The sequence below is a fragment of the Leucopleurus acutus genome, assembly GCF_964270905.1.
Source record: "Leucopleurus acutus genome assembly, chromosome: 4".
Taxonomy (NCBI): Eukaryota; Metazoa; Chordata; class Mammalia; order Artiodactyla; family Delphinidae; genus Leucopleurus; species Leucopleurus acutus.
In genome coordinates, this window is record NC_139146.1 from 149,598,263 (window position 1) to 149,618,099 (window position 19,837).

Here is a 19,837-nt window from a genome sequence, read left to right on the forward strand (position 1 = left end):
ACTTTCCTTTCTTCACGTCTCCCACACATCGTGCTATTCTTTACCCCAAAGAAGCCTACTGGCCCCAGGTGGCTCTGCTTCTCTAAAACCCTTCCTCGCCACAACCCTGCTCAGATCGGACTCTCTCCAAACTTTCACCATAGGTGTGCATGCAGTTAAGATTTCTTAAAAGGATGGTGGCTGGGTCTAACCACATTCTCCATCACTACAAAGACACGATCCATTTCTGGGTCTTAGTATCTATGAGGAAGCTCTTAGGACCACTCACCTGCCACAGGCAATCTGAGTGACTTCACTGCCCATCAGCTCCAGAACTCTTCTTGGATTAGCTTCATCATTCATGGAATCATGTCCAAGTTGCCCACAGGAACCAGCACCAAAGGTAAACACACCTCCACTCTAACAAGGAGCAAATACCACATGACTGCACTGTGTCTCTGAGTTTGCGTACACTCCTTTAGCCTCTGTACACAAAATGCACATCACAACGGTCTGTGTAAGAACGCTACGCTCGCTTGATACTTAGCCAAATCACTTCTTTGGAATGTTGATTAAATGGAAAAATAATTTTAAAAGAACTTAAGACTACACCTTTATGGAATAAAGACAGTACTGCTCAAGGGAATGTGTACCATCTATAAATTCTGAAAGTTGTTTAAAAGTACAACGATGTGTTAATAAGAAGGAAAACAAAAAAAGAAGAAAAAGAGGTGAAATGAGACGATTTTGCACAATCATTTATATGTAAAAAGTTAAATGCTCCACAGATTCCTTGGAAAGTAAGATCTTTTTAGCAGCTGTACTTGAACAAATGCTAAGGTATTTTATTAAAGTGAATCTATAATAGTATTTGTTCGACATGAAAATACCTTTTCATTCTCTCTAGATGTAACTGTTTTAGAAGCAAAAGAAATAGGTAGATAATCTTAAAACATTAATTACATTGTTCTTTTTTACATATATTTAAATGGCTTGTTTTAAAAGAACACAGAAGATTGCTATATATATTTGAAAGTTATATATACATTGAACTATTTTTTTAACACCAAAAATATATATATATATATTTTTTTTATTGGAGTATAGTTGCTTTACAATATTGTGTTTGTTTATACCGTACAGCAAAGTCAATCAGCTATACGTATACATATATCCCCTCTTTTTTGGATTTCCTTCTCATTTAGGTCACCACAGAGCACTGGGTAGAGTTCCCTGTGCTACACAGTAGGTTCTCATTAGTTATCTATTTTACACATAGTATCAATAGTGCGTATTTGTCAATCCCAATCTCCCAATTCATCCCACCCCCGTCTTCCCCCTTGGTATCCCTACGTTTGTTCTCTATGTCTGTGTCTCTATTTCTGCTTTGCAAACACCAAAATATTAACAGTGCTTCTTTTTGAGTTAGAATCCTTCTTTATTTAAGAAGGATTAATCCTTCTTAATCCTTCTTTATTTATGAACAGCAACTACTTCCATAATAGAAAAATATCACTTTAAGAACAAATTTATGCCAAAGAAATGCCAAAAGGGTCAGGCCAGCTTAGCATTTCCTCTCTCACAGTGGCATTCTAGAATCTTTTCTGAAAGGGCGTATTTTTCCCTGATATCAGTCTCAGGAGGTTGAAGGACATACCCTAAACACCACTAGCTTCCCTTAATAATAACTGATTTGAATGTATTATCCTCATATTTTTATTTTTAAAATTTATTATTTATTTATTTTTGGCTGTGTTGAATCTTCGTCGCGGTGCACAGGCTTCTCATTGCGGTGGCTTCTCTTGTTGCAGAGCACGGGCTCTAGGCGCGCAGGGCTTCAAGTAGTTGTGGCGCGCGGTCTTAGTGGCATGTGGGATCTTCCCGGACCAGGGCTTGAACCCGTGTCCCCTGCATTGGCAGGCGGAGTCTTAACCACTGAGCCACCAAGGAAGTCCCTCATATTTTTAGAAATTCTTAAATCTCACTGTGGCTCAACTTGAAGAAAAAGATACTTTTGTGTTGGACCTGCCTGGTGGCACAGTGGTTAAGAATCCGCCAGCCAGGGCAGGGAACACGGGTTCAAGCCCTGGTCTGGGAAGATCCCACAAGCTGCGGAGCAACTAAGCCCATGCGCCACAACTACGGAGCCTGTGCGCCTAGAGCCCGTGCTCCGCAACGAAGAGCAGCCACCGCAATGAGAAGCCCGCACGCCACAACGAAGAGTAGCCCCCGCTCACTGCAACTAAAAGAAAGCCTGCGTGCAGCAACAAAGACCCAACACAGCCAAAAATAAAATAAATAAATAAATTTATTTTTTTAAAAAAAATACTTTTGTGCTACTTTAATAAAGGTCTTCAGGGAAGTATGGCTGAATTAATGTCTAACTCCTGTTACTGGGGAGTTTTCATAGGGATACTGGTCATATGCATTTAGCCTGGGAGCAGGTGTCAACTGGAATGGGGCAAGGGTCCGTTTTCTTGAGCGCCTGGAGGCTGGCCACCACTGGAGGGAGGGAAGAGTGAGAATGCAGATGGTTGCTGAGAAGGGAGACGGCACTGGACTATTTTTAGACACCATTAACTGCTCTCTCTAAAAGGCCCTATCCAACCAACCAAACCGTGATAAATAAGCATTCACGTCATACCCAGCACCAAGCGCCACGGAACAAACCGGAATACCCCAAGCCCCTTACTTTAGTGAGCACTGCTGTGTGCTCTTCTCCGCAGCTGATATAGACGACTTTCTGTGTTCGTAGGAGCTTCACGTGGCAAGGAGACTCTCGATCTAGAATGAGAGAAATAGCAGTGTCACTACCATTTGCCTCTGAGACGTACACAGCTGTCTTAGCCTGAATTTTGGGTCCCCCTGGACTCCTGACTCTCATGTTCCGCTTCCTGCCTGAACCTCCACTTGCACGTCTAACAGACGCCTCATTTTTAACGTATTTAGAACTTAACTCATGGGTTCCCTACACTCCCCAGTTCTTCCCACCGCTCCGCCCCACTCCCCATACATAGCTTTCCTCATTTCATAAATGCGACTTCACCCTTCCAGCTTCTCCTCTTTCTTTCAAACTACACGTCCAACAATGAGCAAAACCAACTGGCCCACCTTCAAAATATATTCAAGTCCATCTTTATTCCCACTACTTCCAAATTGGTCTTCCAGCTTCCCCCGTGGACCCACTCTAGGCAAAGTTAAACTGGATCACTCTTCTCAACACCTCGGTGTCTTCCCTGATTTCACTGACAGAAGCCAAACTCCTTAGCCTGCCCTTCAGGCCTTACATAATGGGGCCCCCCTAGCTCTCTGAGCTCCCGTCTTCCGGTCACCCAGCCCTGAGCACACCACAGATCCTCCTGCACCAGAGCTTCTGCGCACCCTGTTCCCTCTGACTGGAACAGTCTCCGCCCAGCGTATCTACACGTCTCCTCTCCGACTTGACTTCCTACAGGGCTCTGCTCAAACATCTCATCCTAGAGGCCCTCCTTGTCCACCTTACATGAAATAGGAACCTTTCCTCTCAAAGTCTGTGACGTACTGTAGACTTACTGGTGTGCGGTTTGCGTCTGCCCACTAGCAGGCAATCTCCACTATGCCAAGGGTATTCTCTGTGTTGGTCCCTGCTATACCCTTAGTGCCTGACACGGGGCCAGCACATACAAGCTCCTCAGGAAGCACGTACTAAACAAATGAGGTTAAGAGGCCCACGTGAAGACTTCACCTACCTTTCTCATCACTGAGCCCGAGCTGCCCCGCGTTATTCATCCCCCAGCCAAATACGGCTCCCGAGAGAGACAGGGCAAAGCTGTGGGCCCCTCCTGCAGTCACCTGTGCCAGCGGGATCCCCTCCAGGGACCTCACCCTCTGCGGGCTGGCTTGGGAGGGGAACTCCTTCCCCAGGCCCAGCTGCCCATGGCTGTTCTTCCCCCACGTGAAGAACTGGCCATCTGAAATAAGAAGAGGATAACTGGTATTACCAGAAATGATACGCGTGCCACCCATAAAAATAACCTTGTTAGAACACCAGGGTTGCCCGGTAGGCTCATCTGTTAGTGCCCTCCGGCCGCAACACACACACACCCAAGAGCAAGGGAGCAGACACACTTCAGGCTGCAACCAAAACTCCCCTTGTCATGACAACAGAGATACGCTGAGCCTTATCACCCTTCCAAGGCTATTAACATTTATGCAAAGAAAAAAGTAAATGTGTAAGTCAATTCCGTTTTGAATAGGCGATTACCAGGCTTTGATCCACTAAGCAAGGTGAACGAGTTCTGACCACACCAGGACCATGAGAGACCCAGGACTTCACGGGGTCCAGCTAAGACCCGGACGGCAGCACAGAGAATCAAGCAGAACCTGTTAGTGCCGACTTCCCCTCAAATGTATCCTAACAAAATACAGCATTATTTGCTGGCCTAGGTTTTTCTAACTCCATCTTCTTCATTTATTTGGGAGCTTCATGATGGGCTATAACGCCATCGTGAGCTCTAGCTAAGAAAAACCAATCTTCTGCTCAAGAACACGACTGACGTACTGCTTCCTCTTCACCTTCCCCCGAGAGACAGCTGGAGCAGCAATGATGACCACCTCCTTCATCATCCAAACCCCGAGAAAAGTATGAGCTACACAAAGGCTGTCTGAGAATTGCTGCTGTCCAACAGGAATGCACAGACCCTGACTAGTTAGGTAAAGGTATCCAGTTAGATAACATCACACAAAAATGCGAAGAGAAATGGTTCTCAAATTAACAGAACATTAGCAGAGATGTACGTTACCAGCTGCAAGAGCCAAGCAGTGCCAGTTGCCACAGGAAACTTGCAATATTGTCTGCTGGTTCAGCTTCTGTATTAACCTAAAACAGAAAAGACTCTCCTCTTAAGAAGGGCATTCACGAACAATGACTGGAAATATTCCCAACTAAACAAAACAGCTGTAATAAGTAACATCTTTCACAAAAGACTTCTTAAAATCAAACATATAACTTACATGATATAATTCTATTAAGTCTTTCACTAACCTCCTGCCTCTTAGGTAGCTGTTTAAAAAAAAAAAAAAAAAAAAAATCTGCACCTAAACCCATTACCATAGCCCTCTGTTAATTCCCACCTTGTCATCTCCAATTCAGGGACGAAAGGAGTAAACTACAGAAGAAAGATCCCTAAGAACACGGCTAGTATCTAAATGGCTTTCAAATGAGGGCAATGCCATGATTCAGCGATCCCACTTCTGGGTATATATCCAAAAGAACTGAAAGCCGGGATACCAAAGAGATATTTGTATACCCACATTGATAGCAACATTATTCAAAATGGCCAAAAGGTGGCAGCAACCCAAGTGTCCATCAACAGATGACTAGAAAAACAAATGAGGTATACACATTTGGAATATGCATACAACAGAATATTCATCAGCCTTTAAGAACAAAAACTCTGACACATGCTACAACATGGATGAAACTTGGACATTATGCTAACTGAAATAAGCCAGTAACAAAAAGACAAATACTCCATAATTCCACTTACGTGAGATATCTAGACTAGTCAAATTCATACAAATCAAAGTCTAACAGTGCCTGCCAGTGGCTGGGAGAGGAGAAATGGGGAGTTGTCATTTAATGAGTACAGAGTTAAATTTCTGCAAGAGAAAAAAGTTCTGGAGATTGGTCACACAGCAACGTGAATATACTTAACACTACTGAGCTGTACACTCTAAAATGGATAAGATGGTAAATTTTATGTTATGTGTATTTTACCATAATTTAAAAAAATTAAGAAGGGCAATGCCTCCAAAACTCTGATTCCCTAGGATGATAAAGAGGAAGATCATATGATAACTTTTTTTTAGGGTACGCGGGCCCCTCACTGCTGTGGCCTCTCCCGTTGCGGAGCACAGGCTCCGGACGCGCAGGCTCCGCGGCCATGGCTCACGGGCCCAGCCGCTCCGCGGCATGTGGGATCTTCCCGGACCGGGGCACGAACCCGTGTCCCCTGCATCGGCAGGCGGACTCCCAACCACTGCGCCACCGGGGAAGCCCCACATGATAACTTTTAAATCCCACTGCTCTGCTTGCTCATGTCAAAGACAGAGATAAGAACAGTACCCATTCACAGGGTTGTGGTGAGAATTAAAAGAAAAAATTCATGCTTGGCACTGCCCAACAGAGGTGGACAGCCTGAGAATATCTGCTGCTTCCTATTTCAGTAATTCACAAGTTGCCGTTTTCCTCTTCATTAAGTGTATGCCGTGGGAACAAAGGAGTCAGATGGGCACACTTTCGGGAAGGGGCATTTTAGAAGACAGACATCCAATAGGCGAGGAGGGGGTGATTTAGAGTGATAGGTAGATGTTGCTTTTGTTAATGGTTTATTTTCTCGGATCTAAAAAAATGTATAAAATAGAGTTCACATATGCATTTAGTACCAAACAGAACCCAACTATTTTTTATTATAGATTCACATGCAGTTGTAAGAAATAATACAGAGATCCCTTGTACACTTTGTCCAGTTTCCCCCAGTGATGACATTTTGCAAAACTACAGTACAGTATCATAACAAAGATACTGACATTAATATAACCGACCAATCTCATTTATGTTTGGGTTGGCCAAAAAGCTCATTCAGGTTTTCCCATAGGATGTTACAGGAAAACCCAAACGAACTTTTTGGCCAGGCCACTATTTCCCGTTTTATTTGTACTCATTTCTGAGTTTGTAGTATTTGTGTCACCTGTGTAGGCTCAGCTATCCAGCACCATACTCAATGGTTCCAACACCACAAGGATTCCTTTTGTTGTACTTTTATAACCACTCCTCCCCTCCCCCATTCGTAACCCCTGGCAACCACCAATCTACCCTCCATTTCCACAATTTTGTCATTTTGAGAATGTTATATAAACGGAACCATACAGTAGGTAGCCTTTTGGGATTGGCTTCTTTTTCACTCAGAATAATTCCCTGGACGTTTGTCCAAATTGCTGCATCTATCCATAGCTTGTAGAAGCCCACTAGTTTTTTAAATTGGAAAATGTACTATTGCCTTGGGTCCCAGTGTCTCAGAACCTTATGCGGCAACAGCCCTTTTTCCTGGCCAGCTTCCACTCAAATTCCCCACACTCCTCCCTTTATGGGTCACCGTTACCCTCCATACCACCTCCACAGTCACAGTTACAGAGAGGAAGCAGGTCAAAAGGACAAGACAGACAAGAAGAAGTTATACCCTCCAGGTGGAGAAAGCGGGACACACACGCACAAGCTATCCTGTGTTACCTACTCGTCTTACTGCATCCTCCCAATAACTCTGTAAAGGGACACACTACTACGTAACTCCATTCTTAGGTTAGGATATCGAGGCCTAGGTAAGTGCAACAATTTGCCCAAGGTCATTCACCTAATAAGTAATAGAGCCAGTACTGGAATCTGAGTCCGTACGACCTCGAATCTATGTGACTGTCCACAATACTAAGGTATGAATTCATGAATTTAGTTAAGTTATAATATGAAATTATATACAAACTAAACCCTCAGAAGTCATCCATAATTTAGACGTGACTAATAAAAATAACAACAAACTGCTACTCTGACACAGATTACTCCATTTTTAGAAATGAAATGCCACTAAACAGCTTTTCTTGAGTCTTTGGACATCAACGAATGAAATACTTTTGTCATTAATGTTATAAATCTTTTCCTTAATACTACAATTTCGTAAAATATAACATCCCCCTTTTTTAAATTTCTACTCTCCCTCTTCCCCCCCAAATTAGTTTTTGCAAGTAATGAACCCAAGACATTACCTGTTCTAAATCAGGAAATGGAATCAAATCATTCTTACCTCCCTGTTCCTCTTTTCCCCAAAACAGCTTTTGATTAAAGAGACAAAAATCTAAGGGGAAAAAAGGAAGAGGAAGAAGAATGCACTGTCCTTTAAAAGGGACAATAATTGGGCAGGGGAGGAGAAGCACTTAATAAACACACTTGTACTGAGCAATGCGTGTGCTGGAGCACCCTTAGCAATGAGATGCTAAAATGGATGATACAGGTCTCCTGGCATCAAGAGCTCCCAGCTCTGTACGAAAAATAGTTATTAAATTAAAAATTGCAAAGAATGTGACAAGTACTGCAATACAAGGAATGTTGTACACTTGCAGTATAAAGGAGCAGGAATTAAATGAAGGAAATAAACCAGTGGTCTCTTTGATCATTAAGAACCCTCAACAAACAGAGATGCCCCCTCTCTAAAACATCCACCTGAAAGTAACTTCAATATTTTAGACATTTACTTATTGGTGAAGCATCTGTTATGTATTTAGCCAAATCATCTAAGATTCAGAATTAAGTAAATACTTAAGGGAATAAAAACCATTGTATTAGTACTTTTGTGTTAAACAACTTATGTATATTTGGTATTTTAGCTGTTGGTAATGCTTAAGGTAATTTGGCCTGTTATTAGAGTATCAGGTCAGCCTTGTGATTCTATATTAAAGTGACTCATTGAATAATTCTTTTTGGTTTGCAATTTTAAGTTAAAGGTTTGTAAGTCCAGCAATATGAAAAGGTGTTTTTTTATTCGAACATTATTGAGTTCCAAACACTCTGCCAGCAACTAGGCTACTGGAATAAATAAAGTACAGTTCCTGAACAACTCACGTTTTTTAACTGGAGACAGACACTTCTATAAAGAATGACAATTTTTGTGACAAGTGTTATAACAGTATAAGGCATGACAGTGACACAAAGGAAACAGCAATCAAAAGAAGACAGCAGAACCCAAACCAAGGAATCTAACAAAGAAACTAGCAGGAAATGATATTTACAGCAACTGAGTCTTACCTGGGTACTGCCACAGAGTCCTCGGTAGTCATGAGTCCTAGTTGACCATCGCTCCCTGCACCCCAAGAAAACAGCTGGCCCCGGTCACTGAGGGCCAGACTGTGGGACTCACCACACGCCACGTGGACAATATGCTGATCTGCCAGAGCTCCAATTTGCTCTGAAGGAAAAAAAAAAAAAAAACAAAGGAGGAAAATGTAAAGCCCAGAAACAGGAATTACACAGAATTAGCTTCCTAGGCAGTTATGTTTTTCAGAGAGAACCACTACATCTGTATATTTATAAAGATTTTATCCGTTTCTAAAAGGTATCCATTGAAACCCAGATATACTGGCTAGCACACATGCCTGGAGCGACACACACACCAGATGTTACCCCCTGTGCCTGCTGCTTCTCCCCAGAACGATGCCTGAAGGCTTACTATTCGGACATGTGGAACCAGCGAGGCCCCAATGTGAGTGGGAGTGGGGCATGTTACTAAAAGCAGTGGGATTGAGTGAAATTTTGCCTGGGAACAATGAGACCTCCCCCATCCAGAAAAACACCTTTCTCCCCTTAGTTCCAGAACACAATCTCTCTCTATATACCTATCCAGCCAGAAGGTAGAAGGATTTCTCTGAGAAAACTGGCCCAAAAGAAAAGACCCATAGCTACTGACGTTTGTGGGTCCCCCAATGAAATGTCCAGCTTCCCGCTAGTTAAGACTTGCCCACACACAGCTCCACTCACGTTTCAGTACCTCACTCTTAATATAAAAGACTGGCCAAGCATCAACATATACATGAGGAAATTTTAACATAAAAGTTAAACAGCAAAGGTAACAGAAGAAAATGAACTCTGAAGAAAAATAGGTCATGCAGGGAACAGAAAAAAAAATTAAGTCATTAGAAAAATAAAAGAAGACAAGGAACATTCCAACATTCAAAAAATAAAGTTATCTTGGAAAATGGACACATGGCAGCATAAATTTACAGGAAAAACCTTCAAAAGCAGGATGGGAAGTAAGAACTGAAATTTTCTAAGAAACAGAAAAGGCAAGAAAAGAAAGAAATGAGGGGATTATTCCAAGAGGTCCAACAACGGAAAAATAAGAACTTTAAAAAGAGAATGGAGGGCTTCCCTGGTGGCGCAGTGGTTAAGAATCCACCTGCCAACGCAGGTGACATGGGTTCGAGCGCTGGTCCGGGAAGATCCCACATGCCGCAGAGCAACTAAGGCCGTGCGCCACAGCTACTAAGCCTGCACTCTAGAGCCCGCGAGCCACAACTACTGAGCCCGTGCACCTAGAGCCCGTGCTCTGCAACAAGAGAAGCCACTGCAATGAGAAGCCCGCGCACCGCAAGAGTAGCCCCCGCTCACTGCAACTAGAGAAAGCCTGTGCGCAGCAATGAAGACCCAACGCAGCCAAAAATAAATAAATTAAATAAATAAATTTAAAAAGAACGGAAAAAACACAAAGTAGAAAATTTCAGAGAAGAAAGACATGAAGATTGCTCATAACTGAAGGACATGAGTTTCACAGTGAAAGGACCTATTAAAACTTCAGAATAAAGACTGATAAAAACCTACTTTAGAGCACTTCAGTTGAAATTTCAGAACACAGAAAAAAGATTCTAAAAGTTTCTAGAAAGGAAAACAGTTTATATACAATAGAACAGGGATCAAAATGGCATATTTCTCAGAAGCAATACTGAAAACTAGAAAGACGATAAAGCAATGCCTTCAATTCTGAAGGAAAATGACTTCCAACCGAGAATTCCATATCCAGTCCACCATGAATCAAATGAGAGGAAAGGGGAGAAGAACACTTTTCAGGGATGTAAGGCTCTCAAAATATTTTATCTCCCATGCTGCCTTTCTCAGTTAGTTACCTAACATCATGGCTCCAAAACAAAGGAAGATTCAGGTTCCAGGAAACAGGAATGTTACATATTAAAAGGTGAAGAATATTCCCAAGACAGCTACGTAGCAGCCTATGAAGCAAAGTTGGAGGGATGTCTCCGAAGTGAAAAATGGCATACAATCTGATGAGTTTATACTATTATGAGTTTTACACTTCTGTCAGAGAATAGAGATTACTACACAAATGAAAAAAATGAAATAACTCCAGGAAACACAATGTTTTATAGGAAATAAGAGTGATCATGGTACATAAAGTCATAATAACCAAATAAATATAATTTACATAGTTAAAAACTTAATTGACTTAAAAAATCAACTATTTAGGAAAAGATAAGCGTCTAGGGGTGAGAAAGAGGAAAGGGTGGTTGGAGAATATAAAAGCATGTTAATCTTCCCCAGTGGGAAGCCTCTAGGTTATGTCCAACATTGAAAAAAAAATCAAGAAATAGCATTATAAGCATGTCATTTAGAAATATAAAGGTAAATACAAAAACAAAAAGAGCTTCAAGAATTGAAAGTGATGGCCTCTACAAGTGAGACAAGGATGGGGACAGGAGAGGTAGGGAGTTGCTATTGGACCTGAACAGAGTTGGTATAAATGTTACTTTAAAAAAAAAAAATTTTTAAGCAGCGGAAAACATGTTCACGTCAGAGAAATCTCCTGAACGAACTGTAACTCCTGCCGTTCCTTTGCGCGTCTCCTTTACCCTCTACTCACCATTAGGCCCTAACTCCCAGCTTAGCCTTGCCCCACACACTAAGAACAGTCCTGTCTTTACTTTGGAAAAACTGAGAAACTCTTACCAAAATAGCTCAGGTGAATCAGATTCTTACCCCCTAACCAAATCTCAAGTGTGCCATAGTTCTAGGACTTGGGCAGCTTTTATGTTCTCCTGGGCCTGAGCGCCTGGCCCGATACCTCGGCTAGGACTGACACCTGCCCCCCAATTCCTGACCTATGTCCACCATTAGCCTTTCCTGCCTGGAAGTGAGTGCACCACCTCCCATGACACTAATAAGTGTCTCCCCGGTCTGACAGGACACTCTCTGGTCTGCCACCGATTTCCTTACCTCGGTATCCGTCAATAGCATCCCTCTTGATCTTTTTTTACCATGGCTGAGCAGTGTCAAAAGGCCACGTCTAGGGCTTCCCTGGTGGCACAGTGGTTGAGAGTCCGCCTGCCGATGCAGGGGACACGGGTTCGTGCCCCGGTCCGGGAAGATCCCACATGCCGCGGAGCGGCTGGGCCCGTGAACCATGGCCGCTGAGCCTGCGCGTCCGGAGCCTGTGCTCCGCAACGGGAGAGGCCACAACAGTGAGAGGCCCGCGTACCGCAAAAAAAAAAAAAAAAAAAAAAAAAGCCACGTCTAGATTCCAATTACCATTTACTCCCAGTCTGGTCAAGCCCTAGGCAAACCAATCCCTGTTCCATCACATATCAGCCACCAAAACAGACATGGAACTCCCACTATGATCACAACACAACTTGCAGCCCCGAAGGCAGAGGTACTGTTCAGTAATGCAAAGATTTGTGGAGAATTAAACCAATAGTTGCATCAAGTCCAATTTATTTTATGTCTCCCAGCCAGAAAACCGAGCTCATCTGATTCCTACTAGTGGTCTGCTCCGGTGAAACTTTAATCCCTCTTCTAGAATCTTCTCCCTAGGGTCGACTGGGAATGCAGCATTCACACCTCTCACTGAATACACCCCTGCCCCAGTTGGGAACCTTCAGGCTGCAGTGCACATTCGCACATGCATTCTCTTCTGATTCATTCTGTCAAGACCGTACGTACACTATATTTTGCAGATCATGGCAGAACCTCAACCCACGCGTTAAAATAATTAAACACGCTAAGGAAATATTTGGCACTTTTTGACGACAAAAGTATATTTTATCTCTGATCCTCTCAGAGAAACACTTTAAGGTCTTTAGAAGTCTTTAAGGTTATCGACTCTGAACAAGCCTAGGTAACAGGGCAGAAATGCTGCTTACAGCGAGTCAGCAGTTCAACTGCACGTATGTTATCAGGGTTACTGCTACTTGGCTTTTGAGCCCCGTGGTAATTTTTTAATGTATTTTCACGTTAACAGTAAGCTGGGCAGTAAACCATCATAGGGTGGTAACAGAGAAGGACGATATGAGCCTGGAGGGTAGACGGATGCTGATATGAACTTAATCCTTGCAACGATCCTGTGAGGTGATGGCTCTCTAATAAGCCCCAGCTGAGAATAAGTGTGTAGTTTGGCCAAGGTTCACAACAAATGAGTGGTGGAGCTAGGACTGGAGCCTGGGTCTTTCTGACTTCCAAGCCCATGACACCCACAAGTCTGTATCATCTTCCCTCGTGGAAAAGGGCGAGGCGGATTTTAAATCAGTAACAGTAACTACGAAGTGAAGAGTCTAGTTGTGGATAATGGGAAATAGACTCTTTCCTCTTGCTGTCTGTTCTGATGAGAAATATATCCAATAGTTTGCAGTTAACAGCATGAGCAGTTGGGTGGAAAGTACACAGCATATACAAAATCAGTGATCAATATTTGGTAGTAAATTTTTCATAAAGCTAAAATCAAATTAAGTGTCAGCAGTTAATATGACAAAGGGGCTTAGACTTCCATCACTTAGATGTCTCCTTTTTTTAACTAAACATACATTTTTATTTATACTTTTTATCTACATTTTTTAAATTATTTATAAAAATATACACATACACGGATACACGTGCACACATTTAAAAGAAAAAGTCAAAGGGCATATAAATATCACAGAAACCTGAAAATTTAGAAGTGAGTCAGGACAAGCCTTAGGTAATCCAGCTTAGCTTCCCTCATTTCTTTACACATCTTTGATAGAATATAACCCAAGTTCCCTGCAGATCCCCAAAAAGAGAATTTCCTAGTGCCCAACTTTCCTCTGGGGCCCCTGGCTTCCCACAACTTGGCCAGACTCTCCCTCATTTTCTTTGCTTCTGTGTCTGAAAGGTCCTATATCCCAAGCCATATTCCAACTACTTTCTTATTTGCATCTAACCATTTTGGGGGATCTGGACTATGCCTAGCAGGATCACAACTCACTTTAAAGTGACCACCCCCTCCCATAAGAGAGCTACTTCCGGGACTTCCCTGGTGGTCTATTGGTTAAGACTCCGCACTCCCAATGCAAGGGACTCAGGTTCAATCCCTGGTCAGGGAACTAGACCCTGCATGCCGCAACTAAGACGTGGCACAGCCACGTAAATAAATAAATATATTTGTTTAAATCTAATTAACAAAAAGTTACTTCCATGAAAGGAATTCTACCTCATTCCTGAGCCAAAGCACTCAAATCAGTGTCAGCTTTTTAAAAATTTTTTTAAATTATCATATAGTAAAATTGACCTTTTTTCGTGTACAATTTTATGAATTTAAGCACATATAACCAGTGACACAATCAAGATACAGAACAGTTCCATCAACCCAGAAAAGTCCCTTGTGTCACACTCTCTCCTCATCCCTAACTGCTGGGGACTACTGGTATGCTTTCTATCACTACAGTTTTATATTTTCAATACTGTCACATAATGGAATCATATAGTACCTAACCTTTTAAAACTGGATTCTTTCACTCAATATAACGCCTCTGAGATTCATCCAGGTTGTCATATGTATCAACAGTTTTTCCTTTTTATTAGTGAGTAGTATTCTATTGTATTATGGATGTACCACAAAGCACCATTTCCAGTTTTAAGCAATTATAAACAGAGATGCAATAAACATTCTTGTACAGGTTATTGTGTGAGAATAAGTTTTCCTTTCTCTGGAGTAAATACCCAGGACTGGGTAGTTAACCTTCCTGTATACAGTTGGGTTATTTTAAAAATCTAATACGATAATCTCTGCATTGATTGTTTTGTTTGGACTATTTATATTTAATATAATTATTGATATGTTTGGATTCGTGATCTACCTTTTTATTATTTGCTTTGTTTCTTCCCTGTTTTTCATCACTCTTTTTCCTCATTCCTGCCTTCTTCTGCATTAAACATTTTCTACTTTTCCATTTTATTGTACTGTGGTTTTTATTATATCTCCTTGTATAGTTACTTAAGTGAGTGCTCTAGAGATTACAATATATTTAGCTGTTCAAAATCTAATTAAATCAATAATTTACCATTTCAAGTGGAATTCAGAAACTTTCCCATGATATAGGTCTCTTTACCCCTCTCCCCTTTAAGTTATAGTAATCTTAAATATTACACCTGCATACATTGAAAACTCTACCACAATGTTATAATTTTTCATTTCAATCATCAAAATATTTTTAAAGAATTCAAGAAGAGAATAGTCTATTATATTTACCCAGATATCTACTATTTCTGTTGCTCTTCCTTCATTACTGATGTTCCAATATTCCTTCTGGTATCATTTCCCTTCTATCCAAAGAACTTCCTTTAACTATTGTTTAGTACAGGTCTGTTGGCTGTAAATTTTCTGCTGTTTCCTTCATCTGAAAATGACTTTGTTCTACCTTCATTTATGAAGGCTTTTTTTGTCTGTTTGTTTTTGCTGAATATAGAATTCTGGGTTGACTTCTTTTCTTTCAGCACTTTAAAAACACTGTGCCACTTATGGCCTCCATAGTTTCTGGGGTGAAATCCACATTCCCCTATAGGTAATATGTTGTTTTTCTTTGGCTGCTTTCAAGTATCTTCTTTGTCTTTAGTTTTTAGAAGTTTGATTATGATCTGTCTTGGTGTAGGTTTCTTTGGATGTATGTTGCTCGGTCTACTGACTTCTTGAATCTGTATATTTATGTCCTTCACCAACTTTGGAAATTTTTCAGCCATTATCATTTTCAGCACCACATTTTTTCTCTTCTGCTAGGACTGACATGAATGTTGGACCTTCTGTTCTTGTCTCACAAGCCCCTGAAATCCTGTTAATATTTTTCTCAATATTTTTAACCTTTATTACTCAGTTTGCACAATTTCTATTGATTTATCTTCAACTTCACTGATTCTTTCCTCTGTCATCTCCATTCTACTATTGAAACCACCCAGTGAGTTTTTCATTTTGATTATTGTATTGGTTCTTCTTTATATCATCTATTTCTTGGCAAAGAATTTCATTTGTCCATTTGTTTCACAACACTTTGAGCCAGTTTGTTGGAACATTTGTACAATAGCTGCTTTAAATAAAGTCTTCATCAGATAATCCCAACATCTATGTCATTCCAGCATTAGCATCTGTTGTCTCCCCCCATGCTAGTGGAGATTTCCCTGGGATTTCATATGCTGGGTATGATTGTATCATGAACATTTTGAATATTATACGACTGTGGGTCTTATTTAAATCTTCTGGAGAATGGTAACACTTTTGTTTTATTTTTCAAAGCCTTTGCATGCTATTTGGATTTGTGTCCTGCATGCGCCACACAGTGGCCAGTCTGGAACCTGAGTGGTGGTCTATTAGGTAAATTCTCAAAGTCACTTACATGCTAAGTAGGATTAGATCCACACAAACAGCTCAGGGATGAGCCCAAGAGCTCATAGATAACTATATGGAGTTGCTTTCCCAAGCTCCTCCTTCTCTGAGATCTCTCAGATACTTGCAGATTTCCTGGGGCTCCCTTTTTAGCCTACATACTGTACTTCCAAAGCTGTGCTTGCCTCTGGGCCAAATGGCAGGAAGACCAGAAAGGGAAAATGGTAAACTCATTGCCAGTTCAGTGGTACTTCGCATTCTGGTCTTCTGTCCCAATCCACCTGCTATTATTTGCCTTTCAGAGCACTCAAATAGCTGCTCCATGCATTGTATCAAGGTTTTACAGTTGCATTCAGTAGGAGCGACAGGAAGGAATGTGCTTACTCTGTTCTGCCTGGAACTAGAAACCCAGAGTCTGACTTTTAAAGTAACATTTTTTTTTTCCTGCTATTTGTGTGTGTTCACAAACTGTCTTTGTTCCACTTGGCTAAATTAAAAAAAAAAAAAAAATTCAAAGGTGTAGCTTTCCCACAAATGTTCAAACTACAATTGTGTTTAACCTAAGAGCTGGATTCCCGGCTGTGGGCAGTATCTCTGAGCAGCTGATGCTTCATTTTAAGTTACCTGAGCATATCAAACACTTATTTGCTTGATCCTATGCTTGACTGTCCAAGTTTAAACAATCATTAAGCCAAATCTTTTTAACTAAAGAGTCAGAGACAAAGATTAATTACAACAAAATTCAGAGTAGTAGTTCTCAGTTCAGGGCCAGGTGACTTTAATATTGGGCGTTAATGTTCACACACAAAGCCTGAAAACACTTATACACTATGAAACATGTTTGAGAATATTTTTTTAAAGCCATAAATTTAAATTTACCATGTATGCATTTAGATGCAATAAGCCAAAATCACTAAGTCAATTAAAACATATGGAGGCCTGTCACAGGCAGTGGGAAGGGAGAAGACTTTGTGTTTCTGAGTCATTAGCACTTCACTAGTCAGAATAAGATCAGCTGCAGTGACTCAGTTATTTTTAGGAACTCAGAATTGCCAACTATGGCATAATCTAATGCTGTAAAAGGATTTTAATAGAGAAAGATGGTAAATTAGAAAGCTACCTCACAGCTCTGATAGAGGGAACCCTAAAAGCAGAAGGGACCACTGCAGCGGTGATACAGTGGCATATACAACTTGGTATAGTTAAATGCCCAAGTCCACCAGTTGATAGTTCAAGACGCCTCCAAAAAGACTGGAATCTTAATCCTCAGCACAAAATATTAACAGTCCCCCAAAGTTCAGCTCACGGGTTACCATGGATGCTTTCTGCTTCACAAAACTTTTGCTTTTTGTACAATGACAGCTCTGGAGCACCTGCTTGGGTACCTACAAGAACTGAAGTGTAAGCTCCAGGAAGACTGTCTCTCATTAAAGAAATGCTGGGGAACACCTGTTGAATATATAAAGTCTCTAGTATCAAAATGCAAAGTCAGGCTTTAAGATGTCTCAAATGACTGCCAAAAAAAAAAATTACACATTACGGTGCTATAATTCCTAATAAGGAGGGGAAAACAAACTGGTTATTTCAAATCACTGGAGGAGTTCAGGGGTATTTCAAAGCATCATCACCCTTTATGGGGGAATGGAGAAACTAAAACATTTTCGAAAGATACATGAATCAGAGAAGTGACAAAACCAAGACCAATCCATTTAGAAAATAAATTAATCTGCACTGGATTTCCTAATACAAATAGAACATTGTTAAGACAGCCCAGTCCACCCTGCCACACCGCCCCTGCCCCCTGCCCCCTCCTCCTGCAAGCCAGACCTGTATGTCTCCTTTACTACATGAGGCTTCCTCACATAGGTGTGATCAGTTATGACCTCCATTTCCAGACCCTCTCTCCCCTCTGGAGAATGGGGGGGTAGGGCTGAAAATGCCAAGCCTCTAATCATGGCTGGATCTTTCTGGTGACCAGGACCCACCCAGGGGCCCAACAAGAGTCACCTCATTAGAACAAAAGATGGGGCATTCCCTGGTGGCCTAGTGGTTAGGATTTCGAGGGCCCGGGTTCAATCCCTGGTCAGGGAACTGAGATTCTGCAAGCTGCACAGCGTAGGGAAAAAAAAAAAAAAAGACGCTCCTAGTACTCGCATCACTTAGAAATTCACAAGGCTTTCAAGAGCCCTGGACCAAGGAACGGGGGCCGCAATATATATATTAACTTAACACTAGCACTACTTTACCTCCTTAGAGCTCAACTTTTTTAACTTTGGCCTCCTTGCAAGGCAGCGAAAACCCATGGATGACCCAAAAGAGAATAAAAAACCCTCTATATGAAATCACAAAATACACTGAGATGCTGACATGTTTTAACTATGCAATCACAACAAAATACTTTCCACCCCACTTCTTTTCCAAGAGCCTGTGTTAAAAGTATTTTTTACTCACCATTTAAACTGTAGTAAATGTAAAAATTATCTTTGATTAAATCAAAGTTATAGCAATCACAAGTTGATTAGCTTTTTGAAAAAAATGAAAGCCCAGAAAATTGAAGTTATGATACAAATCCAAACCGTATCTCCCAAAAAAGTAGACACCTGATGTTAGTATACGTCCACTCAGTACAAACTTTAAGGCAAGCGTTTTGACAATATTCCAGAAGCTTTAGAATTCTGCATGTTCCTTAATCCAACAGTCGAATTTCTACAAATGTATCCTAAAGGAATACTATAGGCTGCATTGCTACCAACAGAGAAAAATTAGAAATTGAGATTATACATTATAAAATTGAAATATGCAGCCATTAGAAAGACTGATATAGATCAGTATGAACATCATCATGGAAAAATATTCATGACATATTAAGTGGAAAAGAAAGGTACAAAGAAGTATTACAGTGTGACTCCATTTGAAAATTACATTGATGTTTAAAAAATATTGAAAGGATATATTTCAAGGCAATAATGTTTTTTGTTCAGGGTGGTAGAATTAAAGAGTAAAACACTCTTACTTGCTTCTTGCTTATGGGTATTTAAACTGTGAGCAATACACATGTATTACTTTTGTAACAGGGAAAATTTTTAAGTTTTTTTAAAAGGACTTTTTACCACTTCCCTCTCTTATTCACATCTTTTTTCAACAACTCAAATTTTTTTCATGTGATGTAGCAACAGGAGGCCATTTCCAAGACTGCAGATTGCTTACTGACTATTTTAGACTATATGCTACCTTATAAACAATATCTCTGTGCAATCACAATGCAAGATGAGATGCTTCTGGAGGGGCTTCCTAAAGATAGTTAATCCCACTTGATGTTTACAGATTGGGTAAATTTTTATCACAGCAGGCAAACATCCCTGCACTGAGATCTATCTACTTTATCTATGGAACTGTAGTCCTCTGTCCATTTTCTTTTAAAAACGTGTGTATATAAACTCTCCAATCAGAATACAGAGACAGTCAGATTGGATTGATGCTCAAGACCAACTCTACGCAGTCTTTTTTAAAAACCTCTTTAAGTATAAACACACAGAAAAATAAAGCACAAATGGATGGAAAATGATACACCACGCTAACACTAATCAAAAGAAAGCTGAACTTGCTATATTCATGCGAGACAAGGTAGATTTCAAGACAAAGAATACTATCAGGGATAA

General features: G+C 40.9%; 1 protein-coding gene across 5 annotated transcripts in view; it reads right to left on the minus strand.

Moving 5' to 3' along the window:
* Positions 1–19,837, minus strand: part of HERC3 (HECT and RLD domain containing E3 ubiquitin protein ligase 3) — a 138,922-nt gene that overhangs the window by 85,137 nt on the left and 33,948 nt on the right. For all 5 annotated transcript variants that reach the window (XR_014326163.1, XM_082838085.1, XM_082838086.1 and 2 more), the window contains 5 exons: positions 8,813–8,972; positions 4,761–4,837; positions 3,708–3,929; positions 2,672–2,763; positions 269–399 (listed from right to left, as the gene is read on the minus strand). Coding sequence is in view for 4 of the 5 variants with exons in the window: in XM_082838085.1 (XP_082694211.1) it covers positions 269–399; positions 2,672–2,763; positions 3,708–3,929; positions 4,761–4,837; positions 8,813–8,972 (682 nt within the window). In the remaining variant the exon portion in view is untranslated. The remainder of the gene's footprint in view (positions 1–268; positions 400–2,671; positions 2,764–3,707; positions 3,930–4,760; positions 4,838–8,812; positions 8,973–19,837) is intronic.